The following is a 22927-nucleotide window of genomic DNA, read 5'->3' as shown; positions in this document are numbered from 1 at the left end:
TTACAAGTCATCATGGAGAACGTGTTACAGAGGTAAGAGTAATGGTTTCTGACAATTCAAAGAAAACAAAGACGCAAAATTCAGGGAGTTGTAAAGGATATTGTGAGGGTCACTGTTTTTTTTCCTCTGTGCAGACAGCAGAAGACTGACCTGTGCCTGTGGCAATAAGTGTGGGGTGGCTGAAGAATGTTTTGCTGTGGGTATGAGAAGCAATTTTGGGTTTGAGTTTACGTAGCTTCTGGATTTGACGTCCTACTTTCTGCAGATCTGCATATTTGGTTACTTTAAACAGAGCTGTAAGGTTTGGTTTATGTTGAAAGGACATAACAGGCGATAAACTATTTTGCATAGAAGTTTCAGGAACATACACTACCAACATTCTGAATTAGAGCTACAGTTTGGATATTTAGAAATGGCTGTTGTCAGATTTGACATAGAAGCCTCATTAACCACATTGTTCAGACCTCAGCTGAAAACCCAGATTATTAACAGAGATGCCAGATTTTGTGTTTCTTTGTGTAGGTGTTTGCACTTCACTGGAGAGGCAGAGCGCGTGAAATATTGTGCCATTATTGCAACGGAATGGCAAAGTTATGTTGTCAGCTCCAGGAGATGGCACTGTGTCCTCTCTGGGCTACAAATTATATGCATAGCTTGGAGATGTACATTCAGAACCAATGAAAATCTGAGCTTTTTTTGCTCTTTTGTTATGAAACACATTTCATTTTAGACCTAAATGCATTTTTAACTGTCCCAAATATATGTAATTGCTTTTATTTTTGCAAATTATTTATATTTAAACACAGATGTATATTTTACCATTATCTGTACAGTGCCTTGTATTTTCCTCTTCTGTCACAGTGCTTCCCTGTGTGTGACACTCGCTTTGTAGCCGTTTGGAAGACAGGAGACACAGCAATGGGAATATTTTATGATTTACCTGAGGTTTGGGGTTCTCAGCTAGTTTCAGATTTGACTTCCTGTTCATATCATGTTGTAACTTAATAGTGCATAAATTTCAGTGAAAAACACAAACCCCAAGTATATAAAAAAACGATTTAATTAACAAATTGCCTACTAAGTAGGGGAAAAAAATGAAAAGGCGCCCTACTAAACCGGTTCTGGCTTTATTGTTCAGAGGGCAAGGACGCACTTTTTCACCGAACTTTCTGCGTGGCATTTCAAAGTAACGAACCAATACCAAAAAAACAAAACAAAACAAAACAAAAAAGGTTTTATTTGTGTTGCAAAACCCGGTGTCTGATAACGCGGAGCTGGCCGAGGGGAAATGGGTGAGGCCTCCACATCCTGCGGGGTGCGGGGCCCCGGGGCCGCCGGGCTCACCCGCTCCCCTCCCTTCTCCGGCTTGGAAATGCTCTGCAAGGTGCGTTGTCACCTTCCCCCAAAGCCAAACGTCTGCGCGGTTCAATTCATTTAAACCGGGAAGCATCGCCGGGCTCCGCGGGCCAGCCCCGCCGTTCCGGTTCCAGCCGCCGGTGGGGGCTGCCCGCCCCCCGCCCCCTCCCCGCTCTCCCCCCGCTGGGGCCGCCGCTCCGCGCCCGCGGCTGCGCCGGGGAAGCCGCGGCCGCCGGATCCCCGCGCTGCGCCCCCCGCTCCGCCCGCCCCCCGGCACAGCGGGAGCGGCCGCAGCCGCGTTGCGGTGGGAGGCGGGAGCCGCGTTTGGCACCGCTCTAGAAAGGCTTTGTTTTGGAAATCAGCATCTCCGCTTTCCTGCCGCCCGACGTGCTGCCGGCGCTGGGGAAAAGCCACATTTTCGGCTCGTTTGTTCTTTTGGGCGCCTCAGGCATGTCTTGGCGGAGCTGCGAGAGGCTGCCGTGCACTTCCGACGGATGTCTCCGGCTGTAGCGATAGCGGTCGGGCTTTGAGACTTGGGAGCGTATATCGGTGCGAGCGGGTGTGAAATTCCCGTGATCGCAGGCTGAAGGAGGAAGAACTGCAAGAAAGGAGCAGTTGTGGTGGTTTTTCCTTCTTGCTGGCTCAGCCTTCCTGGATGGTTGCGTTACTCTCTTGTGGACACATTACACAGAGAAAGAGGCTTGATTATTTTTTCCCGTGACTGGTTTTCGTCGTGATCATCGTGCAGAAAGAAGCACTTTTCTCCCAGTTTGCTGGTCCGCACTGAGGCAGCAGGAATATGCTCATGAAGGAGTACCGGATCTGTATGCCTTTGACAGTTGAAGAGGTAAGAGCCGCCACTGGGAACGCTGAGGCTGTTCCTGACCGAGGGGTTTCTCTTTCAAGGCGAGTTGAGGTTGTATTTGTTTTACTGAGTATTTTTCCTTCGTGTGATGAACGTAGTCGGAGATGATTTGGTTAGAGAAGAATGTTTTTATTGGAATATAAGGGAATCCTACAGGAATGAAGGTAACTGAAGTGTACCAAAAGCATTGTGGTCAAAGTATGCATTATATTTTCCAGCCAGACTTTTAAGAACAATCTTATCCATATTTGCAAGGGAGTGCTTTGTGCTGAAATCCTCTATCTGATAAAGCGTTTGTCCAAAACCCAGATTCTAAATATATCTTCACCTTTGCCTAAAATACCCTTGCAGATGACAATGGCCTGAAAGTCTAGCACAGGTAGGGTAGATAGGTGATAATTTATTAGGAAAACTTTTTGTCGTTTAAGGAAATGATTGAAAGTCAGACTGGCGATGTTCTAAACTCTGTGTTAGGAACATTATGTTTTTATTTATCTGCAAACATCCCACCCGTTTATTGCTTTACGGTAGTAATACCTATGTGTAATACACGTGCGGTAGAGTTCCTTGTGCATATAAATAGTGCTCGTTTCTAGGTGCAAAATGCCCATTGTAAATGAGGTGGTGCTTTTGCTTTACGGTGTCTCGCACCTCTAGGAAGGGTCGGTGTTGGTTTAATTAGCCACATTGCGGCGGGGATCCAGCCCCTCCTGACCGCGCACCCCACGCCACGCTCCGACTTGCTCGTATCCTGCGGGCGGGGCCGCCAGGGGGCGCTTTCCTCCCGGTCGCCAGGGGGCGCGCTGTCCGCTGCCCCGGGGGGCGGGGCCTCTAGCTCGGGGGGCGGGGCCTCTAGCTCGGGGGGCGGGGCTGGAGCGGGGGCTGCACCGGCCCGAGGTGGGAATGTGCCCCTTCCCCATCTCTCTCCCCCGAGGTTAGAGGAAAATACATTCCCTTTGCAAGTTAATTTACGCGGGGTTTTGTTTAAATCTATCCAGGTGAGTGTTTTGCTGCACAGTTTTAGTTTTTGCAATATGTGTGGAGGAGTCTGCACAAGTATGAGAGGGTAGTCGTTTCAATAGTCTTTTTGTGTGTATCTTCAGGTTTGGCAAATTAATGGTAGTCTAAAACTGAGAATTTAAACTGCCCAGTATTTACTTCAGGCTGCTCAGGAATTTCCTTCTTCTGGGAGCAGGACCTAAACCCACCACATATGTGTAGGTAAATAGGCATAGTTTTTAATTCTAGCATTTTCCAACCAAGTTATAAAGTATACTGTGATATTGCAGGGCATTATTCTTTCAATACATAATTCTATTTGTTTATTGTGTTATCCTAATGTAGACAACATTTTATCCAAGCTGGTTCCCGATGTCCTTAGACTACCACACTTAGTTAATAACAGTTCATTATGTCATCAGAAGACAGCAAATCTGATTTATTTTGAAAAACTATTGTTAAATGAGATTTCCAGATAAAGTTCCAAAATCTCCCAAAACAGGAACGGCTGATGCATGGTGAGGCAGAAGACGACATTGGAAGTGTCTTGCTCTCTAGAATGTTAACAGAATTAGTAAAGGCACTCATGCGTCTTGTAATATTCTCTTATGTTGGCACATCCATTATCTAATCCAAGAGCTGCAGCTGAGATGCCTTAATGAGGGACCTAGAACATGTCTGATATTTAGCATTAATTTCTTTTTTTTAATTGTAAAATGAACTAGGACAAAATTGTGAAATAAGCAGATATCTGATTTTCATTATGCTATTTTCAAGCTAAAATTGTCCTGCACTGTATTTCTCATCGACATTCATCTTTGTGATGTTTCCTACAGTCTGTGAAGGTGGTGTTATCTTGTTTACCTTTATTTGCACATTAACTACCAATGACGGATGATATTTTTGGCATCTGTGTCGAGTAAGAAGGTGATGCATCATGCAATCAGTAGAACATCATGAGGCAATGCTCGCTCTTCAAAAAACAAAGCAATTTGGTTCCAAGAGGCCCAAAGTGCCTTCTGCAAGGTCCAGGTCACTGAAGTTCAGTGGGTTTTGATGGAAATGGAATTTCCGAAGGATCTGTGGTTTCTCACAGGATTGGGATGTCGGGCCCCGTTCCGTGATGGCACTTGGGTACCTCACTGGTATTGATGTTACGGGGAATTAAGCACCTGAGTATGTGAGGCTGTAGGCTTGTGAACAATGCCGTTGTTCTTAGGCAACTGCATGGCTTCCCTTTCTGTGTTGTGTTCCTTACCTGGACTTTACGACTCTGTTTTTTCTGCTGTTTGAAAGTTCTGGCTTTCAGCCTGTGTACTTTACACCTACATTCAAAAGCATTTCCTTGACCAGTTTTCTTTTACCAGTTATCCATACATAGAAGTCTGACAACATGAATGAGAAAGAATTCCATCTTGAGTCTGTGGTGTTATCACCAAATCCAGAGCGCCTTCCCATGTCACTCCTGTGAAAATAATTAGGCACAGGAGGCAAAATGAAATGAAATTATGTCAACTAAGCACCTGTACCTGATCTTCTGTCATCGGGTTTTGTGTGTAATGTGAAAAAATGTGCATTAAAATGTTGTGTAATATCCAGTCGAGGAACTAGAGGTTGTTACTTCTGCATGAAAATAATTATGCACCCAGCAATATAGCAGTTAGTACTACACTGGCTGACTATTAGGACCTAAATGTATCTCCAGAGAAGAGTTAAATTAAAACTGATACTGTCTCCAGGTTTGAAGAGTTTCTGCCATTGTAGGAGATTGTGCAGAGCTGCTCTTCAGTGGGTGCTGCAGGTCCTGCTCTTGAGGGCTCTTTCATTGGTTCCACGTTAGATAAGCTGCCCAAATACTTATGGGACTTTTGTTTGCATACCTGTCAGCTTGGAGGCCAAATCCTTTCTTGCAAATAAAACATTTCCTGAGAAATGTTGATTGCTATGGACTTCACTGTTTTTGTCTATGTTGAGCGAGGTTACAGGAGCCAGAGGTTCATCTTTGTTCCTTGTCCAAAGCACCAGGAAACCGCATTGTTCCAAGAGATGCTGCAGCACCACACTGCAGTTCTTCAAGGCTGGGTTCAACTCATTAAATTGAATTTCTATTCACAGTTATTTAGGATGGTTACATTGTTGCAAGGCGCCTGATCAGCCTGAAAATAATTTAAGAAAGGAAATATCATGTTAACTTCTAAGCAAAATAATAACAAGTTCCGGAAGAACTTTACAAACGAGGTCAGAATATAGCTGTTGGTTGACGAAGCCGATATGACTGCCAATTAGAAGTCATTCTGTACGTTATTTGTGGTACTTTGGGGAGGCATGCACACAAATTCAGTCCTTTTGTTAACAGCAAGACCTTATAAATTAGAAAAAGCCATTTCTTTTCATTAATACATAAAGCAAGTAAACTCTGTTGCAGCAATCACCTGGGATACGTTACCAGTCTTCATCCCAGCTGCAATTAATAAACGAGCCTGCCTCTTGCTTATTTTTCCCACTGCATTTTCACATATTAGTTCATTCTTACAAGTAGTTTGTTACATCATATGAGAGAACGTTACAATAGGCTGGGTTGTGTTTATTTCAAATATCATCGGTTAAAATCCCACATTCCTAAGCACGTGAAAAGAACACCGAGTGACTGGAAAGAGTGGAGATGCTAAAAAACTCTTACACTTAGGTCTCATTGCAAATCACAGTGGAGGATTTCATGGGTTTGTGTGTTTGAGATGCATTTATCTGAAAATGTGCAACAAACGTGATAGGTAAGCATGTTACTGAACTTCTATTTTGGAAGAGGCAAAGTACTGTGAAGTTTATGATTTGCATGGAAGAGGATTGTTCTTTAGGGGAAGAGGTGGAGAGACATTTTTCCTCTTGAAAATGGAGTTGTTATTGCTGTAAAATGCTAAGAAAGATATGAAGCTAGGTTGCATATATTTAAAAAGTGATCATCAAATAAAATACCGTAGTCACCATAGTGTTTTTTTCCTTGGAAACAGGGATGACCATTAACACGTCTGGTTCTGAACTGTACGTGTATGGCCAGTATCTAAAGTCCAGATGGGTTTTTCTCTCCTTTGTTCTTTATTTCATCCAAGATCTCTCTGCTGAGGTTAGTGGAACTGGAACCAAAGCTGGTGTGATGTGTGGGCAGCGCTGCCTGCGCGGGGTGTGCAGAGACGGCTGCGTTGGCCTCGCTACAAACAAGCCGAGACCTGCAAAACCTCCCTAAATGCACATCATGATTTTTCAACAAAAAGTCCTTTCAACATGAACAAATTCTGTTTTTCGAGGTGTTGGTGCTTGCTCCTTTAGAAAAGCATCCGGTGTTTCGCTCTTGTTTCAAACATTATGAATTCTCCCAGTGCGGATTATTTACATAAAATGATTTCAACATAAGTGGAAACAGTATTTGTATTCTCTGAATCTTGTGTACATTTCTTCTTTAAAAGATTTCATAGTCTACTGTTTCATGTACAAAGGGTACTTGTTGGAACATGTTTTATTCAGAGAGAATTAAAGCTCAATGAAAGCATTTGAGAAAGTGTTTTTACGCCCCGAGAGTGAGCAGTTATGATATTTGGACATAACTATATGCATGCAGAACAAAAAAGCCTTTAGTAGGGGGTAAAGTGAACTACAGTCATCTCCTGCAGGCCAAACTACATATTCTCATCATGCAATTAATACAGATAGATTAAATAATGATGGATTAAGTATGGGGGTTTTATTTCCCAATTATCATCACAGAACATGTTTTGAGGAATATAGAGAAGTATTGAACATTTGGAAAAAAGCAGGATGTTGGTTGTAAACAAGAGGACTATAAGCAAACATAAGGTGAAGTCAGCTTTGCAAATTTAATTTGATTTAATTACTTGTAAATAAAATAATAGTTGGACCATGTCATGACCATGACCCTTGCAGATAAAGTTTATCTGGCAGTTTTGAGCTGAAGTTGTCCAGCAAAATGGAGCCTTATTGTGCAATTTCAGTTTAAACTGTCAACAGCCATAATGCATCCATAGTTTTACACTGATTCCTTTATAAGATACTGAAGTTCTAGGGGAAGTAAAGCACTTTTTACTGCAGTTAATCATTCTTTCTGGACATGCCTTAGGAGAACATCACCAGCTTTACTGTTTTGCAGTTGATACTCTGGAGGCGCCGATTCACTTGTCTGAGGAGTATTCAGAGTTAATTATTGATCTAGAAAAGCCCTTTACACCATTATGAACATCTTTTAACCCTTCAAAAGAAAGAATTGTGTAGGACTCTCATTAGCAAACAGATCTGAGCTGGTCTTTTGTTGAGGGTCATGTCTGCTCACATCATGGGGCCTTCGTGACCTTAAATTCACCTTCAAGCTTGTGGGCTGAGAAGAATCGTTGTATTGATATAACAGATAAAATAGGTGAGAGAAAGCAGCAGCGGTTAACTTTCAGTACGAAACAAGAACAGCTATGTAATTTTCTTCTGATGCACCATCTAGTTGTAAGAACGAACAGATAGAAGCGGGAGTCGTGTCTTACTATGGGAAGCAAATAAATCCCTTGCTCTAGCTGGACCTTCCTGTGCTGCTTGGAGTCACCTAAAGAGCTATAAAGGCAAAGCAGCTATCAAATCTTTGGTGAACTCCATTGCAAATAAAGACCAAAACCATCCAATTTTCTCCTTTGCTCCTGTTTGCACAGTTCTGTGAAAGAAAGACAACCTTTGTTCTTTAAGTTTCAGTGTAAATCATTAAAAAAGTCTTTCAGTGGAAAGGATTAGATATTATGCAAGGAACTGCGCACTCTGACGTACATTTCTCTTCATCTCTCTTGCTCTGTCTCTCCCTGTCAACACTTATTTTCTTCGAGGTATATATATATAGCAAATAATACTCCACATTTGATTTGAAAGCTTCATTGGCAAAATATAGGGCCCAGTTTTGCATTTCCCGTAAAAGAAAATGCAGCTTTTCAGTGGCTTAGGACATTTTCCAGCTAAAGCACTCTACAAAGCTTTGATGCTGTCAAGAACCCCATGAAGTGTGTTTGTCTTTGAAGCATAATGTAGGTTTGGAAACAAAACAACAGGGAGAGAAAGACACAGGACCTCAATACTGGCTTTTAACACTCAGCACTTGCTTTTTTTATTCTTTGAATGAACTCAAGTTGCTGTGAGCCTGAAGCTCTTGTAAGAGTTGATGTGAACACGAGATGATCAGCGCTTGTGAAACTGTGGCAACTTTTGTTTCTGTATGTAATAATGAATGTAGATGCCTATATTGGCACCATGAAGTTTGATAACTCTGACATTTTCCCTTAGTCCAGTCTGTTTAATTTCCTCATCTGTTTAAGGTTAGAAATAACATTGTTATGCTGGTCTTCATGTGCTTTTTGCCTGACTGCATGTTAAAAAAAAAAAGGTCATTTATAGCCCTTGAAGTATATAAAGCCCTTTAGATTATAGGAAGAAAAAGAGTTCTGTAATAACTAGGACAGGTTTAAATTTATATTTTCCTCCATGAGTATTCAGTTTAGTCTGATAGGCATTTGTATTGTTACAATCTGTTAGAGATCATGTTCTTTTGTACAAAAGACTGCCTAGGCAGGTAATGGAAAGCCCATAGTAGGTAACAGTGATTCATTCATGATATTCTTCTTTATGACTAGTGAGCTGACAAATATTTCCCCAGGCTGTTCTTATAGAAACGAGTCAGTTGTGAATGCTGAAATACATGCAGGCTTTTCATTTTGAATGCCTAACCTAACATACATGCAACCATTAAATACTGTGAGGATGGAAATAGAAAAAACACCCGTGCAAACAATTGAAATATACTCAATAATTGTGGGTGGGGGACAATTCTTGTATCCTTGCTCATGAGAAACTTACTTGTCATTTAATTTTTTTTTCAAATAATTATACTTTTCCTTATGTTTTAGAATCATAAAGTCATTTAGGTTGGAAAAGACCTTTAAGATGATCAAGCCCAACAGTTATCATATGTCTACCACTAAACTGTAGAATCGTAGAATATCAGGTTGGACGGGACCACAAGCATCAACTGGCCCAACCTTTTGGACAAACACTGTCTAGACAGGATGGCCCAGCACCCTGTCCAGCCGAAGCCTAAACGTGTCCAATGGTGGGGAATCCACCACTTCCGTGGGAGCCTATTCTGATGGTGGATTGTTCTCATGATGAGAAACGTCCCACTTGTGTCCAGTTGGAATCTCCTTGAGAGTAACTTGTACCCATCGCCCCTCGTCTTTTCCACGTGACCCCTTGCACAAAGGGAGTTTCCATCTGCTTTGGAGCCAGCCTTTAAATCCTGGCCCATGGTGGTGGGGTCTCCCCTGAGCCTCCTTTCCTCAATGCTGAACAAACCCGGTTCTCTCAGCCGCTCCTCGTCCATTAGAGGATGGGGAGACGTGGTGCTCAGGGTCGTGGTTCAGTGGTGGACGTGGCAGTGCCAGGCTGACTTCTGGCGCTTTCTCTCACCTGTTTTATCTGTTAGATCATTATCCTTCTCATCATGAAAAACAGTATAATTTGTAAGGCTCGATACCTCGACACAGAAAGAAAGCAAATAGTGCCATTTCATGCAAATTTGCTCCTCTAGCCCCCGAGCGCAGCCTGGAGAGCTTTGTGTGGGCGCGTTGTGTATTTCAGTGAAATTACCAAAGTCTGCGTGCATCTAGACAGCCAGAGGAAAGGTGCTCTCCAGGATTATTGACTAGGTTGAAAAAGGAGTGAGGAAAAGGTAATTTAGACTTCAAGCTGGGTTAAAAGATGGGTTTACAGTCTGTAGGTGGGGAAACTAGACTTGAGCTTAACCTGTGTTTATATGTAATGCTTCTAGTCAAGCCTTAGTAATGTTTATCTCCTCCTCACTTCGTTTCTTCCCAATTTTGGTTATAAGCGATCAGCCTATTTCTAATCCTTGGATAAGTATGAAAATCCTATTTTTATTTTTCTGAAGTACAATGCAGGGTGCTAAATTGTAGCAATGACATTTTAATGGCCTTTCTTGGAGAAAAAAAAAGAAGTATCTTACATATTTTTGCTGTTTGTGGTCAGAAAATGCTGAAGCAGTTTTGGATTCTGTTAGTTTTGTACTTTTGCAGTTCTAAAGCTGATTTTACAGCGCACACTCCCAGCTTTTGCATGCACTTAACTTGCACATATATTTAATTTATAGCACACATAGTCACATGTCCTGAGTCACATGCGTAAATGTTTGTAGACTGGGTTTAATAAAAGACTTGTTCATATGCTCCCTGGTGAAACCATGGTCTCTATTCAGGAGTTTTTATGTGTCTGTTCTAAGATTAGTCTTGCCTAAATGATTTAGGAATACTTCACCTCTGTGGGAATTGTTTTCTGCAAGCATGCTGAGTGTGCCTTATTTTCCATTTCATCATACTAAATGTCATAGTAGGTTTAGTGTGTGCCCAATTAATAACTATGTTTAATTTGTTTTCAGTAAAAATATTATCACAATGCACGACGCAATAACTATGTGATAAAGATACTCCAGTATAACACACACTGTTGCTCGATTGCTTGATTAACAGCCACTCACTGGTGACAGTCAGAAATACAACTCATTGGTGAATATGTTTTCAGCCTTTTGGACTCATTTTATATAAAATTTATTTTAAAAAATATAGATATAACCTTTTGTGCCAGCGTCACCATGTTACTTGGAAGGTTACCCAAGTGCCAGTCCACTCTGAACCGATAAAATGGTCTTTATCAGAAAGATAAAGTATATTGTAATTCCATTGATAGGCATGAAGTTCTTACACATGCCAAGCTGGTATTTCTCCTGGTCATACAGACATTTTTTTTAAGTAGTTTTGCTTGTTAGACCCACTGAATATACTGGTCCTGGTACATATCATTTTATCTTCTGAAAGATGCCTGACAAATTTAGCCAGTTATCTATGCAATTTTGTCAGGTTTTCTTTGAAAGTGTAAATAACTTGACCTGCAAGTAATCTTTTCATTTAATAAACTAGTTGTGCGGTGACTTGACATAAGCCAAATGAAACATAAGAAATGTAGACGTGATTACAGGCTTAGGTGACCTGGAGGCTTCTTTTGTCACGTAGACTTGGTAGAAAATGTATTCAAATCTTCAGTGGAATCTTTCTCTGTGTGAAAGAAAAATAATTCAGTGGAATTTAGACCGCAGTAATGCCAATGAGTTCTGTCACCAATGTCAGAGACACTGAGATTTCACCAAATATGTACGACAAATCACAGCATATTTTTAGACTAGAAATGTTGGGAATTTAAATTCCGTTTTAGTTGCATGGTGTAAATCTGAAAGAATTCCATTGACCTCAGTAGATACATTCCAGATTTCTATCAGCCTAATCAACAGTAGACTTTAACCAATGGCTGTAAATGAAAAGAAAATGTCAATTTCTTAAATCTCTTGTTCTCAACAAGAAGGAAACCAAGCTGATGCCTCTAAATATTTAGCCTTCTTGTTTAACCTAAAAGACATTTTCACATGGTTCAATGAAGGTCCCAGATTTGTGCAAACCTATGAGAACATCTTAGAGCCTACACAGAACCAAACCATTGCCACCTTCACACCGCAGAACTTGGCGGTCACCTCTTGGCTCTCAATTTGCACTCCTAACTTTGTAGAAACTCAGCTTCTCTTTTTCTTTCTCCCACTTTTGAGTCCTTGGTCCCGCTCCCAAAAAAGGCAGCGGAGCCAACCCCGGCAGGCGTGGGGCCAGCTGGAAAACCACACTCGGAACAACCGCGGCGAACCGGGGGCTGCGCAGCGCGGCCAAGCGCCGCGGGATTCAGCTCCTCCGAGCACAGGCGCGCATCTCCGTATTCCCTCGGTTACCATGGATCTCTGCACCCGGGCAGCGCTGAGTTCCGAAACCTCGGCAATGTTTTAGAGGGTTTATTTGCAATTCCAAACTGTTTACGACTCAGTTAAGCCCAATTTTTTTTTCTTTCCATTTTTTTTTTCTTCCCTCAGGGATGCCGCACTATAAAAACGTTTCCATATATTAAGAGGTCTCCATTATACATTTGGCATAGGTCGTTGGTTAGTTGTTTTTCCCGTTAACTTCCATAGAAGCAGAATAAAGCCAACCATGGGGATTTTTTTCCCCTGCTGTTTTGCTATAGCATCTTTTCTCCGCTCTGTTTTTTCTCATGTATGAACATGAACTCACTCAGAGTCAAGTGATGCCCAACTCCTAAATCTATTCTGAGTAGGTCTGAGATGAGGCAAACAACATTTTAGTGGAAATGTTATGTCATAGTAACAAATGCCTATGGATTAGTTAGTTTATTTTCAGGACCTCACGGGCTATACATTGCTATTTATAATTTAAGTTTCTCAAGTAGCCAGGACTGTGTTTATGTTACCATGGTGTTACTTGCCATACTTGAGGGTGGATAGTAAGTGCTGTAATTGAAAATAGATACTCCCACTGAAATAAGTGTAACAGGTGGTTATGTTTTTATTTAATCACGCTGCAAGCCTAATACAAGTGAAATGTGGATACCTCTCACCCGGACTTTTCCCTAAGACGTTTCCAGACGTGCCAGTTTGTCTTTAGCGGTCAGAACTGGAGTAAACAACATGAGTGGTTTGTCTTGTGACAGTCCAAGGATTGTCGGTGGCAATCAGTGAGGATCTTGACTTCAGAGAGCAAATGTTCGTACGCAGGAGGGAAGGAGCTGGATGCTCTGATGCGGGGGGAGGTCGGATCTCATCCTTCTTTTGGGGACCATACCTTGGGGAAAGCTCCAGTTCCTTAAGAGCGTCTGAGAAACAGTGATTGCTTTTTCCTTGTGATTTCCTCATATTAGTTCTCTTACCTCATCTCTTAATTTCCTTCAATTGTCCCCCGTAAGGAATTACCCATCTGCTTTCAGGTCTGCCGTATCTTAATATTCTGTGGCTCAGTTCAATGTTGGCTTACGCGCACCTTCCTGCTGCTGGCAAAACTGCCCCAACCATCCCCCTCTCACAACTGTAAGAATAGCTTTTGATTAAATGTTATCAACGCCCATAAAGTCACTTAAACGTTACATATATAATAGTACATAATACACAAATCACATAATATATAAATCTAGATTTTATATATGAATGCATACGTATTGTTCCATTCTTCAGAGTAAAAGGCCATAAACGTGGGTGTTATCCTCAATCCTCCTAAATATTTAGGCAGGGGAAAAAAAAGGATTGTAGATTTTTCTCTCAGAAATATTCTAAAATGTGAAAATTAAATAATCCAAAATAGCACTATTGTTTCACACTCTCTACTTACTGCAAAAAGTCGTATGCCCAAGAGTATTAGGTAACCAAGGACGAACACTTCAGTCAGGATAGTATGGTTATTATCAAAGTCATGTGTAAAGTACATTGTAATAGAACCACACAAAAGATACTTAATTGGTGCGATTGTGTGAGCCACCAAGTGCAAGGCAGAGGTTCTTGCCTGCGTTCCGCACAGCCGTCTCCTGGTGAGGATTTCTGGAGCTTTTTCAGAAGTAGCTGTCAGACTTCTGTCTTACTCTGTTGAGTTTTGTATCAGCCAAAGGCTAATTGGGTTCTCCGATTTTTCATATAGCTGTAGGACAGAAAATGTATTTTCATCAGCAGGAGATGAAGTGTGCATACATAGATTTTTCTCTTGAGCTTTGCTCAAGGTTGTTCCTCAGTTTTTCTGTTGTGTTTTGCCCACTGAATAAAGCAAAGCCAAAAAAACCCAGTGGTTCAGAAGGCGGTATGATTTTTCGTATTTTGGTTCTAAGCTGGTTTATATTGGCTTGAAGTATTAATGTTATTTAAACCAATATCTCTTCCTGCACACAGAAGACTGAGAGTCAGAGCTGACGTCTCGAAGCTTTGCGAGCTGGTCCTTGAGGCCCTTTCCGAGCTGCTGGCCGTTGCATTCCCCTCCATGGGCTCTTACACTGTTTGGAGGCCTTTTCCACTTTTAACAATTCTGGAAGTTAGACTTGCAGATGAATTGAGCTACTTGAGCTTTCTGGGCTCACCCAATAGGTAGCAGTTGACTGAGTTTATTGTTACAGAAAAGCTGAGGACATTCCCTAGGGCCACTAACAAACTTCAGTGTAACAGCAAGTATGCGGTAAAGCATTCGTCTTTGAAGTGTTCATGAATATTTAATGGTAAGAAAAGAAGAAGAAAACTCAGCATTTGTAGCCAGTCCAAACCTTTGACAAGAACAGCGAGCTCAGGAAAGAAGTATTGAGTTTGCAAGATGCTTTTGATCAAATGAAATAAAACTGCAGTACTGAAGGTGATTAATGTAGATTAGTGGATCGTGTCTGTTAAGATTTATGTCATAGATCACGCATCCAAAGGGAAGTTCGCTGTCAAGCTTGGGTTCTGACTGTACTTGTGCAAACCTCTGGTGCCTGGAGCTGCCTAAACCTCATCTGTAATAGACGGTTGATCTGGGAAATAACTAACTAGGAATTCCGACCAGTGTAGCCCATGTGAAGTTAAACCTCAGTACGTCAGCTATAGATGTGGTCCCTTGCGTGGTTTCCATAGCAAAGTCGTGCGCTGTATCTGCTTGTGATATTCTAGAAAGCAGGGAAAGAAAAATGATATTATCGAAGTTTAAAACATGTGGAGCAGCAGTAGACTTTTTTTTTTTACCATTTCTTGTACCTGCATATTGACACTGGTTTAAAAGTATTTTTTAGGCTTCGAATAGTTGATCCGTCTAATGAAGGCGCAGAGGAGGTTCACATTGGGGAGCTGCTCTCCTGAACATGCGGAGACTTAGGGGTGTCATAAAGCCATTCTAACATACTGAATATGGGATTGTTTTCATGCAGAATCTAAACAACTTTACAAATCTTCATTGGTGAACTGTTCCCCGTCATGTGCTGAGCTGACCCTGTGGTGAATTTGGGCTGAAGAACTGGAAGCTGGTGTTGAGGTGTCATTGCACTTGGGTCAAGGAGATAAAGTTACTCAGTTTGCTTGTATCCGAGTTGCAGGCTGAGCGTTGCCGCGATCGCTGTCTCTTTCTACCCTCTGCTCTGTTCTCTCCTTTTTTCACTTTGTACTCTCTATAACATGCCTCCCACTCCCTCTTTGAAATCCTTTTTGTAGGAGGTTAATTACACAAATGTAGCTTTTCATCCTTGTTGTGTTCAAGTTATCGCCTGTTCTTTTTATATATTGTTCACTGGGGATTTTGTTTAATAAGTTGTGGATGAGTGTGTTACCATCATTAACAAGTACGTCGACCATTTCAAGACCCAGTCAAAATCCCCTGGGACTTCACTGGTGTCCTCTTGGCAGTGAGAAAAATGACTTGTCTATTTAGTTTACTTTTTCATTGTATTTTTTAATATAATGATTTATTCATGTAAGGATCTTTCTTCTTATGTTGCGGCAAATTTGTTTCTTGTAGAACATCTGGAAGTGATGTTGGCTTTTGATATCAAATTGGCCCAAATCAGCTGGGTCTTCTCTGGCTGCAAACCCCTTGACCCCTTCAGAGACAAATTAAGACAAGACTTCACTAGAGCTGTGTTAACTTTTCCCTCTATAGTTATGTGTCCAAGCTGTACTATTCACACTTTAATTTCTTGCTTGAGTAATAGGAATCACCCTCAGTTTTCTGTTCAATACATTGAACTGATGATAGCAAATGAAAAGCATATGAAAAGCAAGTTTATCCAGCTCTTATCCTACTTGGTGAAAGTATAGGATTTTAATGCCAATACAATATATTGAATTAATTGTAAGTGAAAAGAAACAGAATCCATGTTAGAGTACCAGCTGATATTTGTTTCAGCACGTCTACCTGCTTTAGTGCATCTAAGCACAAAACTTCGGTATTGTTGATTGCTTCTTTTTTTGAATGCTTATTCATTGAAATCATCAACTATTTGGGGACTGCTCCTTCAAGAGAATCAGAGAGGTAGCAATAATGATAACAATTAGGATTTCAGGGGAGTTATTAATATTTTTGGCAAGCAATATTTGCTAGCGACATGCAACAGTATTTCCGTATTATAAGTTGTTTTGCCAAGTGCTGGTTGGCAGTATGTCATGTTCCTTAGTTTCCATTTGGAGCTGAGTACTCTTCTGCTCGTTTTCTCTCCGCATTGAATTAGCGTTGGCTTTATTTTAGATACCAGCTCTTGTAGGATGCATATCATTTCAACTAATAGGATGCTGTATTACCAGGCATGGTGCTTTTGTTTGGCCAGGCGAGCAAACATCGCTGTGCTGTCGTTCATCGCCGCGGTCCCGGTTCCTGCCCAATGCACACAGAACGGGCAGCCTTGAAAACACAGATAAATATCCCTGGGCATGCTTAACTTTGATTTGTTCTTACACTTTTGCTCTAACCTCCTCCCACTGACTGTAAATCAGTAAGGGAAAAGCACACCATGTCCACTGTCGGCGGCCAAGCAGTTGATATGGTTGTAATTAATTGACAGCGTTCCTATAGTGTGCTGATAAGCAAGATTAGTGCCCTTCTCAGGTCCGCTTCTACTCCCAGAGAAGTCAGTGGGAGTTTCCCTTCTTTTCCATTACGATTGCAAAAATCTGATCATAAGAGAGAATTTGTTGAATTGAGAGCTGTGCATGAAATACAAGACAAATTCTGCACTGAACTGCACTCTGTAGAACTCCATTGGCTTCAGGTAAAGCAGAAGGAAATCCAGTAATTTATCTATCAGTGGGAAATAAGGATATGTCTGCAGACTTGTGAATTTTGAATTAAAGATTTACCTCAATTGTGGTGTCTTTGGATTGTAATAATATATTAAATCAGTTTGCAATATAATCAATGGAATGAGTTAATACCAACTACGTTAGTTGGTGTGGTAGTTTTGTAGTAAGAACATACTAACTCGAAAATAAATTTTCTGAGGTTAAGATCTAACATAAAAAAGGAACTAAATGACCAGTTACTGTCATGTCATAATCTCGTGGTCTTGGAAAAGCAAATACATCACTGCAAAACTTCAGCATCTTTCCGTCTTTCACACTTATACCGGAGATATATCAGTTGGGTATAATGGTCAAAAGGATCAGGAAAAAATGAAAGCGCATGATCAGATGTTGACGGCAACATAACAGCTGAGCAGCATTTGAACAGAGCATGAAGTTTGCCTTGAGAAGGTTGGCTTTTAGGTTGCGCATACTTGTATTTCGTTCCTGGAATGCTGAAGAACTCCCCGTTACTATTGGTATAACACAATGCCAGAAAAAATCACCCCTAGTTTCCTGCTTCAAGCAAGTGCTCTTTGTCTCGCTCTCCCACAAAGTACTACAAGTCCTTTTTGCACATGACATTCACATTTGAGTCCTTTAACTCTGCTCTATCAGGGAACCAAATTACATTAGAAAATTCCAACTGTTTCCGAGGGATTTTTAATAAAATTGTGGAACAGATGCTTTGATGAATGATACATAATATGGCCAAAATGGCACCGGTGAAGCAAATTTTAATCTGGTGAGTAGCTTCCTAGGAGAGAAGAGCCTGGCTTGGTGAGCATAACATTTTTCTTCTCTGGCGTTTGTTATTTTGCTGCTTCATCTTTAACAAGCGAGTTAATTTAAGAAAAAAGCATTCTTTATGGGGACCTCTGTTCTGGAACTTGGGCAACTTCATTGTCTTCTGTTGATATAAAATCTTAACACGTGTCCTCTTCGGGAGAAAAGCTGCTTTCTTTGTAAGAAAACAAGCATTCCCTGCAGGATCCCAGCAGTCTCAGCTCCGTTCCACGTTCAGGTGAGAGTGACATCAGTAGATGTTGGGACCTTTTTGTTTTGCTGGTCACGCTCTTGTGGTGGCCACAGTCCTGAAGCTGGTGGCCCGTGAAGGCTTCCTTGTCAGCCACATACCATTCTGAATCAGCTTTTCTAAGGCGTCCCTGTAGGCTGAGACAGAATCACAAGCCACGAAAAGATGCGAATGAAGTTTGGGTGACAGAGTGAGGGTGTCCCGGTGTTTAAATAGGACATTACTCAAAATAGTACAATTCCCGCTTTCCATGGGAAAGTACTTTCTGTTCAGCGAGATGTTTTCTTTCTCTACCTACTCATCAAAACCACCATCAGGCCCATTTCCAGTGAGGCAGCTTCTGCGGAATGTGACGTTTGTTATTTCCCTTACCTGATAAGAGCCGTGCACCTGGATTTGTACAGAATGTAACGCACGCTGTTTTAAAAAGAACATTATTATGGCCACGCAGCTCTCAGATGAAATTTCAGAATTCATGTATTACAGAAATAGAACGTCCTGCGCGTGTTATAATCATGCTACCAATTTATTGAATGTTTTTGGTGAGGTTGCCATGTAAAATTAAAGTCTGCATGGGCTATAAACATATTCAACCAGCTCCTCTCTTGGCTCTTCAGGCTCCATCTTCTTTTCTCTATATGCACGGAGTTTGTACAAGAATTTCTTACTAATGCATAGAACTTACTAATGCATCAAGAATTTCTTACTAATGCATAGAACTGACGCTCAAACAAGATCCAGTGAACAGAGGTGATGATACTTTTCCCCCTCTTTTGATACCTTGTACCGAGTTTAAGTAGTTCGCCTATCTGATATACTATTATAGTGGTGCCCGCTAGTGCTGCCGTAATTATGGGCCTGTCAGCATTTCCATTACAAACCCCTATATTACAGCTGAAAATATCACTCCAGGATGAAGTTTCGTACAAAAGCTTTCAGCCTTGAACGAAGCAGCTTGCAAAATTAGTTTTGCTGCTTCTCCAATTTGAAAAATGAAGTTTTGCTGTTGCTTACTCTACCCTGTATTAACATCTCGTTTTCAGGAAAAAAAACCCCACAGGGTTAAAATGCTGCTGTTTGTTTCCTGTAGCATGAATGTAATACATCCATAAGATAAGAATTGAAAGCTGAACGCTTTTATTTAACCACCAAAAAAACGAGTAGGCAGCACAAGGAGGAATTATCATCAATATTATCATCAGAGTTGGAACCTCGAGATGCACTGCACGGGCTTCTGCACTTGAGGTAATGGATCAAATAATCATTTAAAATGTACATGATAACATATGGTAGAAGAGAATAAGCAATATAAGAAAATGTGATAACGTACAAGGAAAATATATGTCCTATATATAGTAGGATCTGTGAGAGGCTTGAGAGTGTGCAGTAAGCACATAATATTTTGGTAATTCATCTGGAGAGCTCTGAAAAGCTTCTGTTGAGAATATGGAACTGTATTTGCAAAGGCCTACATTTAAAGGTTTATATTTAGCCAACTGGCTAAATATGAATAGATTTTCATATGAACAGCCTAAGATAGGTATTTATGCAAAGACTGTGTCTGTTGAATTTCAAGTCCCTCTTCTGGATCATTCCAGCCATGAGAGACTTCCAAAGGAAAAAAATTACATTTATTTCTAATACAATGAATCTTTTTAGTTTTATTATTATTATTATTAGCAACTGGAACATTCCTGAGCCATTTCGATTGCAGCTTTCTGAGCCTAAAGTAGACCCAGTAAAATATCCATGCAACTAAGATTTAGCAGAGTTTTACCAGCAAGAGAAAGGTCTCTTCTAATGGAAGTTGTCAGAGATTGAATGATAGGGAACCTGTTACTTTCTCTCTTTATACTTTAAATAGGTATCTCTTCAATCTGAGTGGTTTGTTTTCATGTTACTATTAGTGATGGCATACATTTTAAATACAATTCTGTTAACAGAAAAATAGTGCTACTTATTTACACAATATACAGCCCGTGTCAATGCTGAAGTAAATAGTCGATGGTAACATAAGCTCGTGTTTTACTGAACTGGCAATGACCTGCTACAGGGTCAACATTGTTGCTGGCGACATAAACAGTACAGCTGGTAAATACACAACACGGGCACTAAACCGGCTTCATTGCAATTACTGTTGATGGCTTTGTACTCTTGCAGGGACAGTTGCAATTTTAGGAATTTCCACGAGGTTCTCGTGACATCTAGAAACTGATTTTGAAGCCTGAGAATTCGCTTAATGTCACTTTTTCTTTCTGGTGTCACCGGAAGGAGCAAAGTCAGTGAGGCGGCTTTAATGAAACATTCGATGTACGGCTGAGCGGAGAGGCGAGCGTGTCTCTGCAAGGTCCCTTCGGGATCGCTGCCGGTTCTGTGCTTGAGGAAGTTGTTGTTCCCTGCATGGATGTTTCTTCACGAAGATGAGACACTGAAGCCGCAGTGACATCTTCCAGTAAATCACGTGGCGAGCGCTGTAACGTGGAAAACCATTTCATGCTGACTGTACAAGCACCCTGGCTGCAAAGAGAACAGCACCCATTCTGGAGGCGTTGATAGTTTTGTGATATAAATCTCACCATTAGATAGAAAGGGAAAGAAGGTAATCAAAAATGGAATGGCAAAGAATAGGATAGGATTTCAGCCCCGCATGGCTACCTTTAATATTAAGTGGAAAAGGACATTAGACTAAAATCTGATGACTGACCAACCTGTGAGATCGGTTTGGACATGGACAGTTTCAGTGAGATTCATTCCTGTTTTCATCTTTTCTTTCACCCTTTTCCCTAATTATACCTTTTTCTGTTTCCTGAGGAATAATTTACACCCACATATTTATCAACTTTTCCGCTTTCTTAATTTTTATAAAAAGTCCTAAGTTTATCAAACAAGCAGACGACGAACTAGAGGAACGTCAAGTTACCTCGGCCTGCGGCATTTCTGTGTTCTTACTGTCTGCGCTTTCTGCGTGTTGTACAAAACCAAAAACGGATCAGACAACGACTTTTCGTTGGGTTGTGGCTGCTACAGCCACTTCCCCTCCATCAGTTTGACCCGGTGACGTGTTGGCAGTTTGTTGTTCGCACAGCAGAAGGCCGTGGAGTAGCAGGAAAGGAAGCAGTGATATATTTTTAGCTGTATTTCTAGGCTATGGTGAGGGTTTTTTTGTTTAGCGCGCATGTATGTGTATGGTTTTGTTTTTTCAATTATTGAGGTCTACATCCATCAGAACACTCCAGATTAATTCACTGCCTATTTTCCAAACCCAGCTTTTTCTAATGCGTATGCATTTGAAGTCTTTGAGCTATATTTTCCGTTTTAAACACGTCTTTGATAGCAGATTAGAACTTGCAGAAACCGTAATCGCGTGACTGTCGCTGAGCACCGTGCTGTGGTCTGAAGGGCTGGAGGAAGAAAACCAGGTTCTCAGTAAAGAGATCGTCTTATCTATTTATACACGTTGTTATGGTTTGCAGCTTTATTCCCTGGTGCTACTGTGCACCATGAACTCTTCTACCCAGAGGATCCGTTCCAAATGACGCAGCTGGCTCCGACTCCTGAGGAAGTGGTTAACTGGGGAGTAGAAAGTGCAGAAAAGCTGTTTATTCACTTACATACAGAGTTCTCCAGAGTCAACAGCAGAATCTTTCCATTGAACTCCGTTCCAGCTTAAGTGGCCTTTTGGAAACTTCTCTGCAGCAGAAAGTTTGAACGCCAGAGAAAATTCTTTGCGGTAGAAAGAAAGTTATTCCCACGTATTGAGAAATTGGTTTATCTGTTCCTTGTGGGACACAAGCTGCTTCGGGAGAGCGCACAGCGCAGCACACAGCCGGGAGCTGCTCCTTCTGCTGTCGCTGGGGATCATCACTGCTGTTGCTGGTACCCAGCAGAGGTAGGGCAGCAATACCCTGTTTCCCCGAAAATAAGACAGGGCCTTATATTAATTTTTGCTCCAAAACTTATTACTTTTTTACATGAATAGCTGCCTGGACACTATTTAAATCGCCTTTTTTCATGTACTGTAGCTAGCACTTATTTTTGAAGTAGGGCTTATATTTTGAGCATCCTCAAAGATCCTGAAAAATCATGCTAGGGCTTATTTTCGGGGAAACAAGGTAGCTGTCCTAGGAGAGTTTTTAGTTCTCTGAGATATTGGTGAGGTTCCATTTGAGGCACTGGATTCGCTTACACGCTGCGTATTTTCACTGATAAATTGGCAGCTATGACTTGCAGCTCCTGTATAACTAGACCGTAGGTATCTGCAGAATATCAGGATATTTATTTGCTGTGTAACCTTGAGAAATAATATCCCATTTAACCCAAGTATTGTCACTTTAAGTCTGTTAGTGTGGGTAACTCCCTTAGAGAAGGGTTGTTACCTTTCAGTGTGTAAGCTTGTAATGACTTATTTTGACCATGTGAAGTTTGGAGGGATTATGTTTGAACCCTTCTAAATTTTTGAGTGTTTCATGGAATTGTTGTAAGTTGGTCTGGACTCCTTCAATGTACTGGATTCATCAGAACAATTATGTCGTATTTTTAATAACACATTATGGCAGGCAGCATGCATTATTTTTATATCAGCTTTAAAATTTTCAGTGGCCTTTTGCACATATGATAATTAAAAGTGCACCTGAATATTGCATTTCAGATTTTGGTAGCAGAATTTTTAAAATTCATGCACTCTAAAGATACAACATGTTTTAAAAGGTTTTATTTCTCTAATATCCGTAAGTAGGATGAACCTGTGTAATTCTGCATTGGTTAAAATCTGCAGTTTTGTTGTAGCTTTCTGTACCGTCTCCCAAGTCTGGTCCAGAGGAGGTGCTGGTTGTGTTTGTGATGTTCTAGACTTGCTTACAGGATTTGTTTGGCCTCCCACACTGGGCAGTAAAACCAGCTAAGCTGT

At 41.1% G+C, this 22927-nt stretch overlaps 1 protein-coding gene across 2 annotated transcripts in view; it reads left to right on the top strand.

The window, feature by feature from the left end:
• Positions 1-2155: 2155 nt before the first annotated feature.
• Positions 2156-22927, top strand: part of PITPNC1 (phosphatidylinositol transfer protein cytoplasmic 1) — a gene marked incomplete at its 5' end in the record, with an annotated part of 59914 nt that continues 39142 nt past the window's right edge. For both annotated transcript variants that reach the window (XM_080356306.1, XM_080356307.1), the window contains one exon: positions 2156-2203. In XM_080356306.1, the coding sequence (XP_080212432.1) occupies positions 2156-2203 (48 nt within the window). The remainder of the gene's footprint in view (positions 2204-22927) is intronic.

The sequence above is a fragment of the Nesoenas mayeri genome (assembly GCF_963082525.1).
Source record: "Nesoenas mayeri genome assembly, chromosome: 19".
Taxonomy (NCBI): Eukaryota; Metazoa; Chordata; class Aves; order Columbiformes; family Columbidae; genus Nesoenas; species Nesoenas mayeri.
The sequence above is the reverse complement of the archived record's forward strand: the minus strand, read 5'-3'. Positions and strand labels throughout refer to the sequence as shown.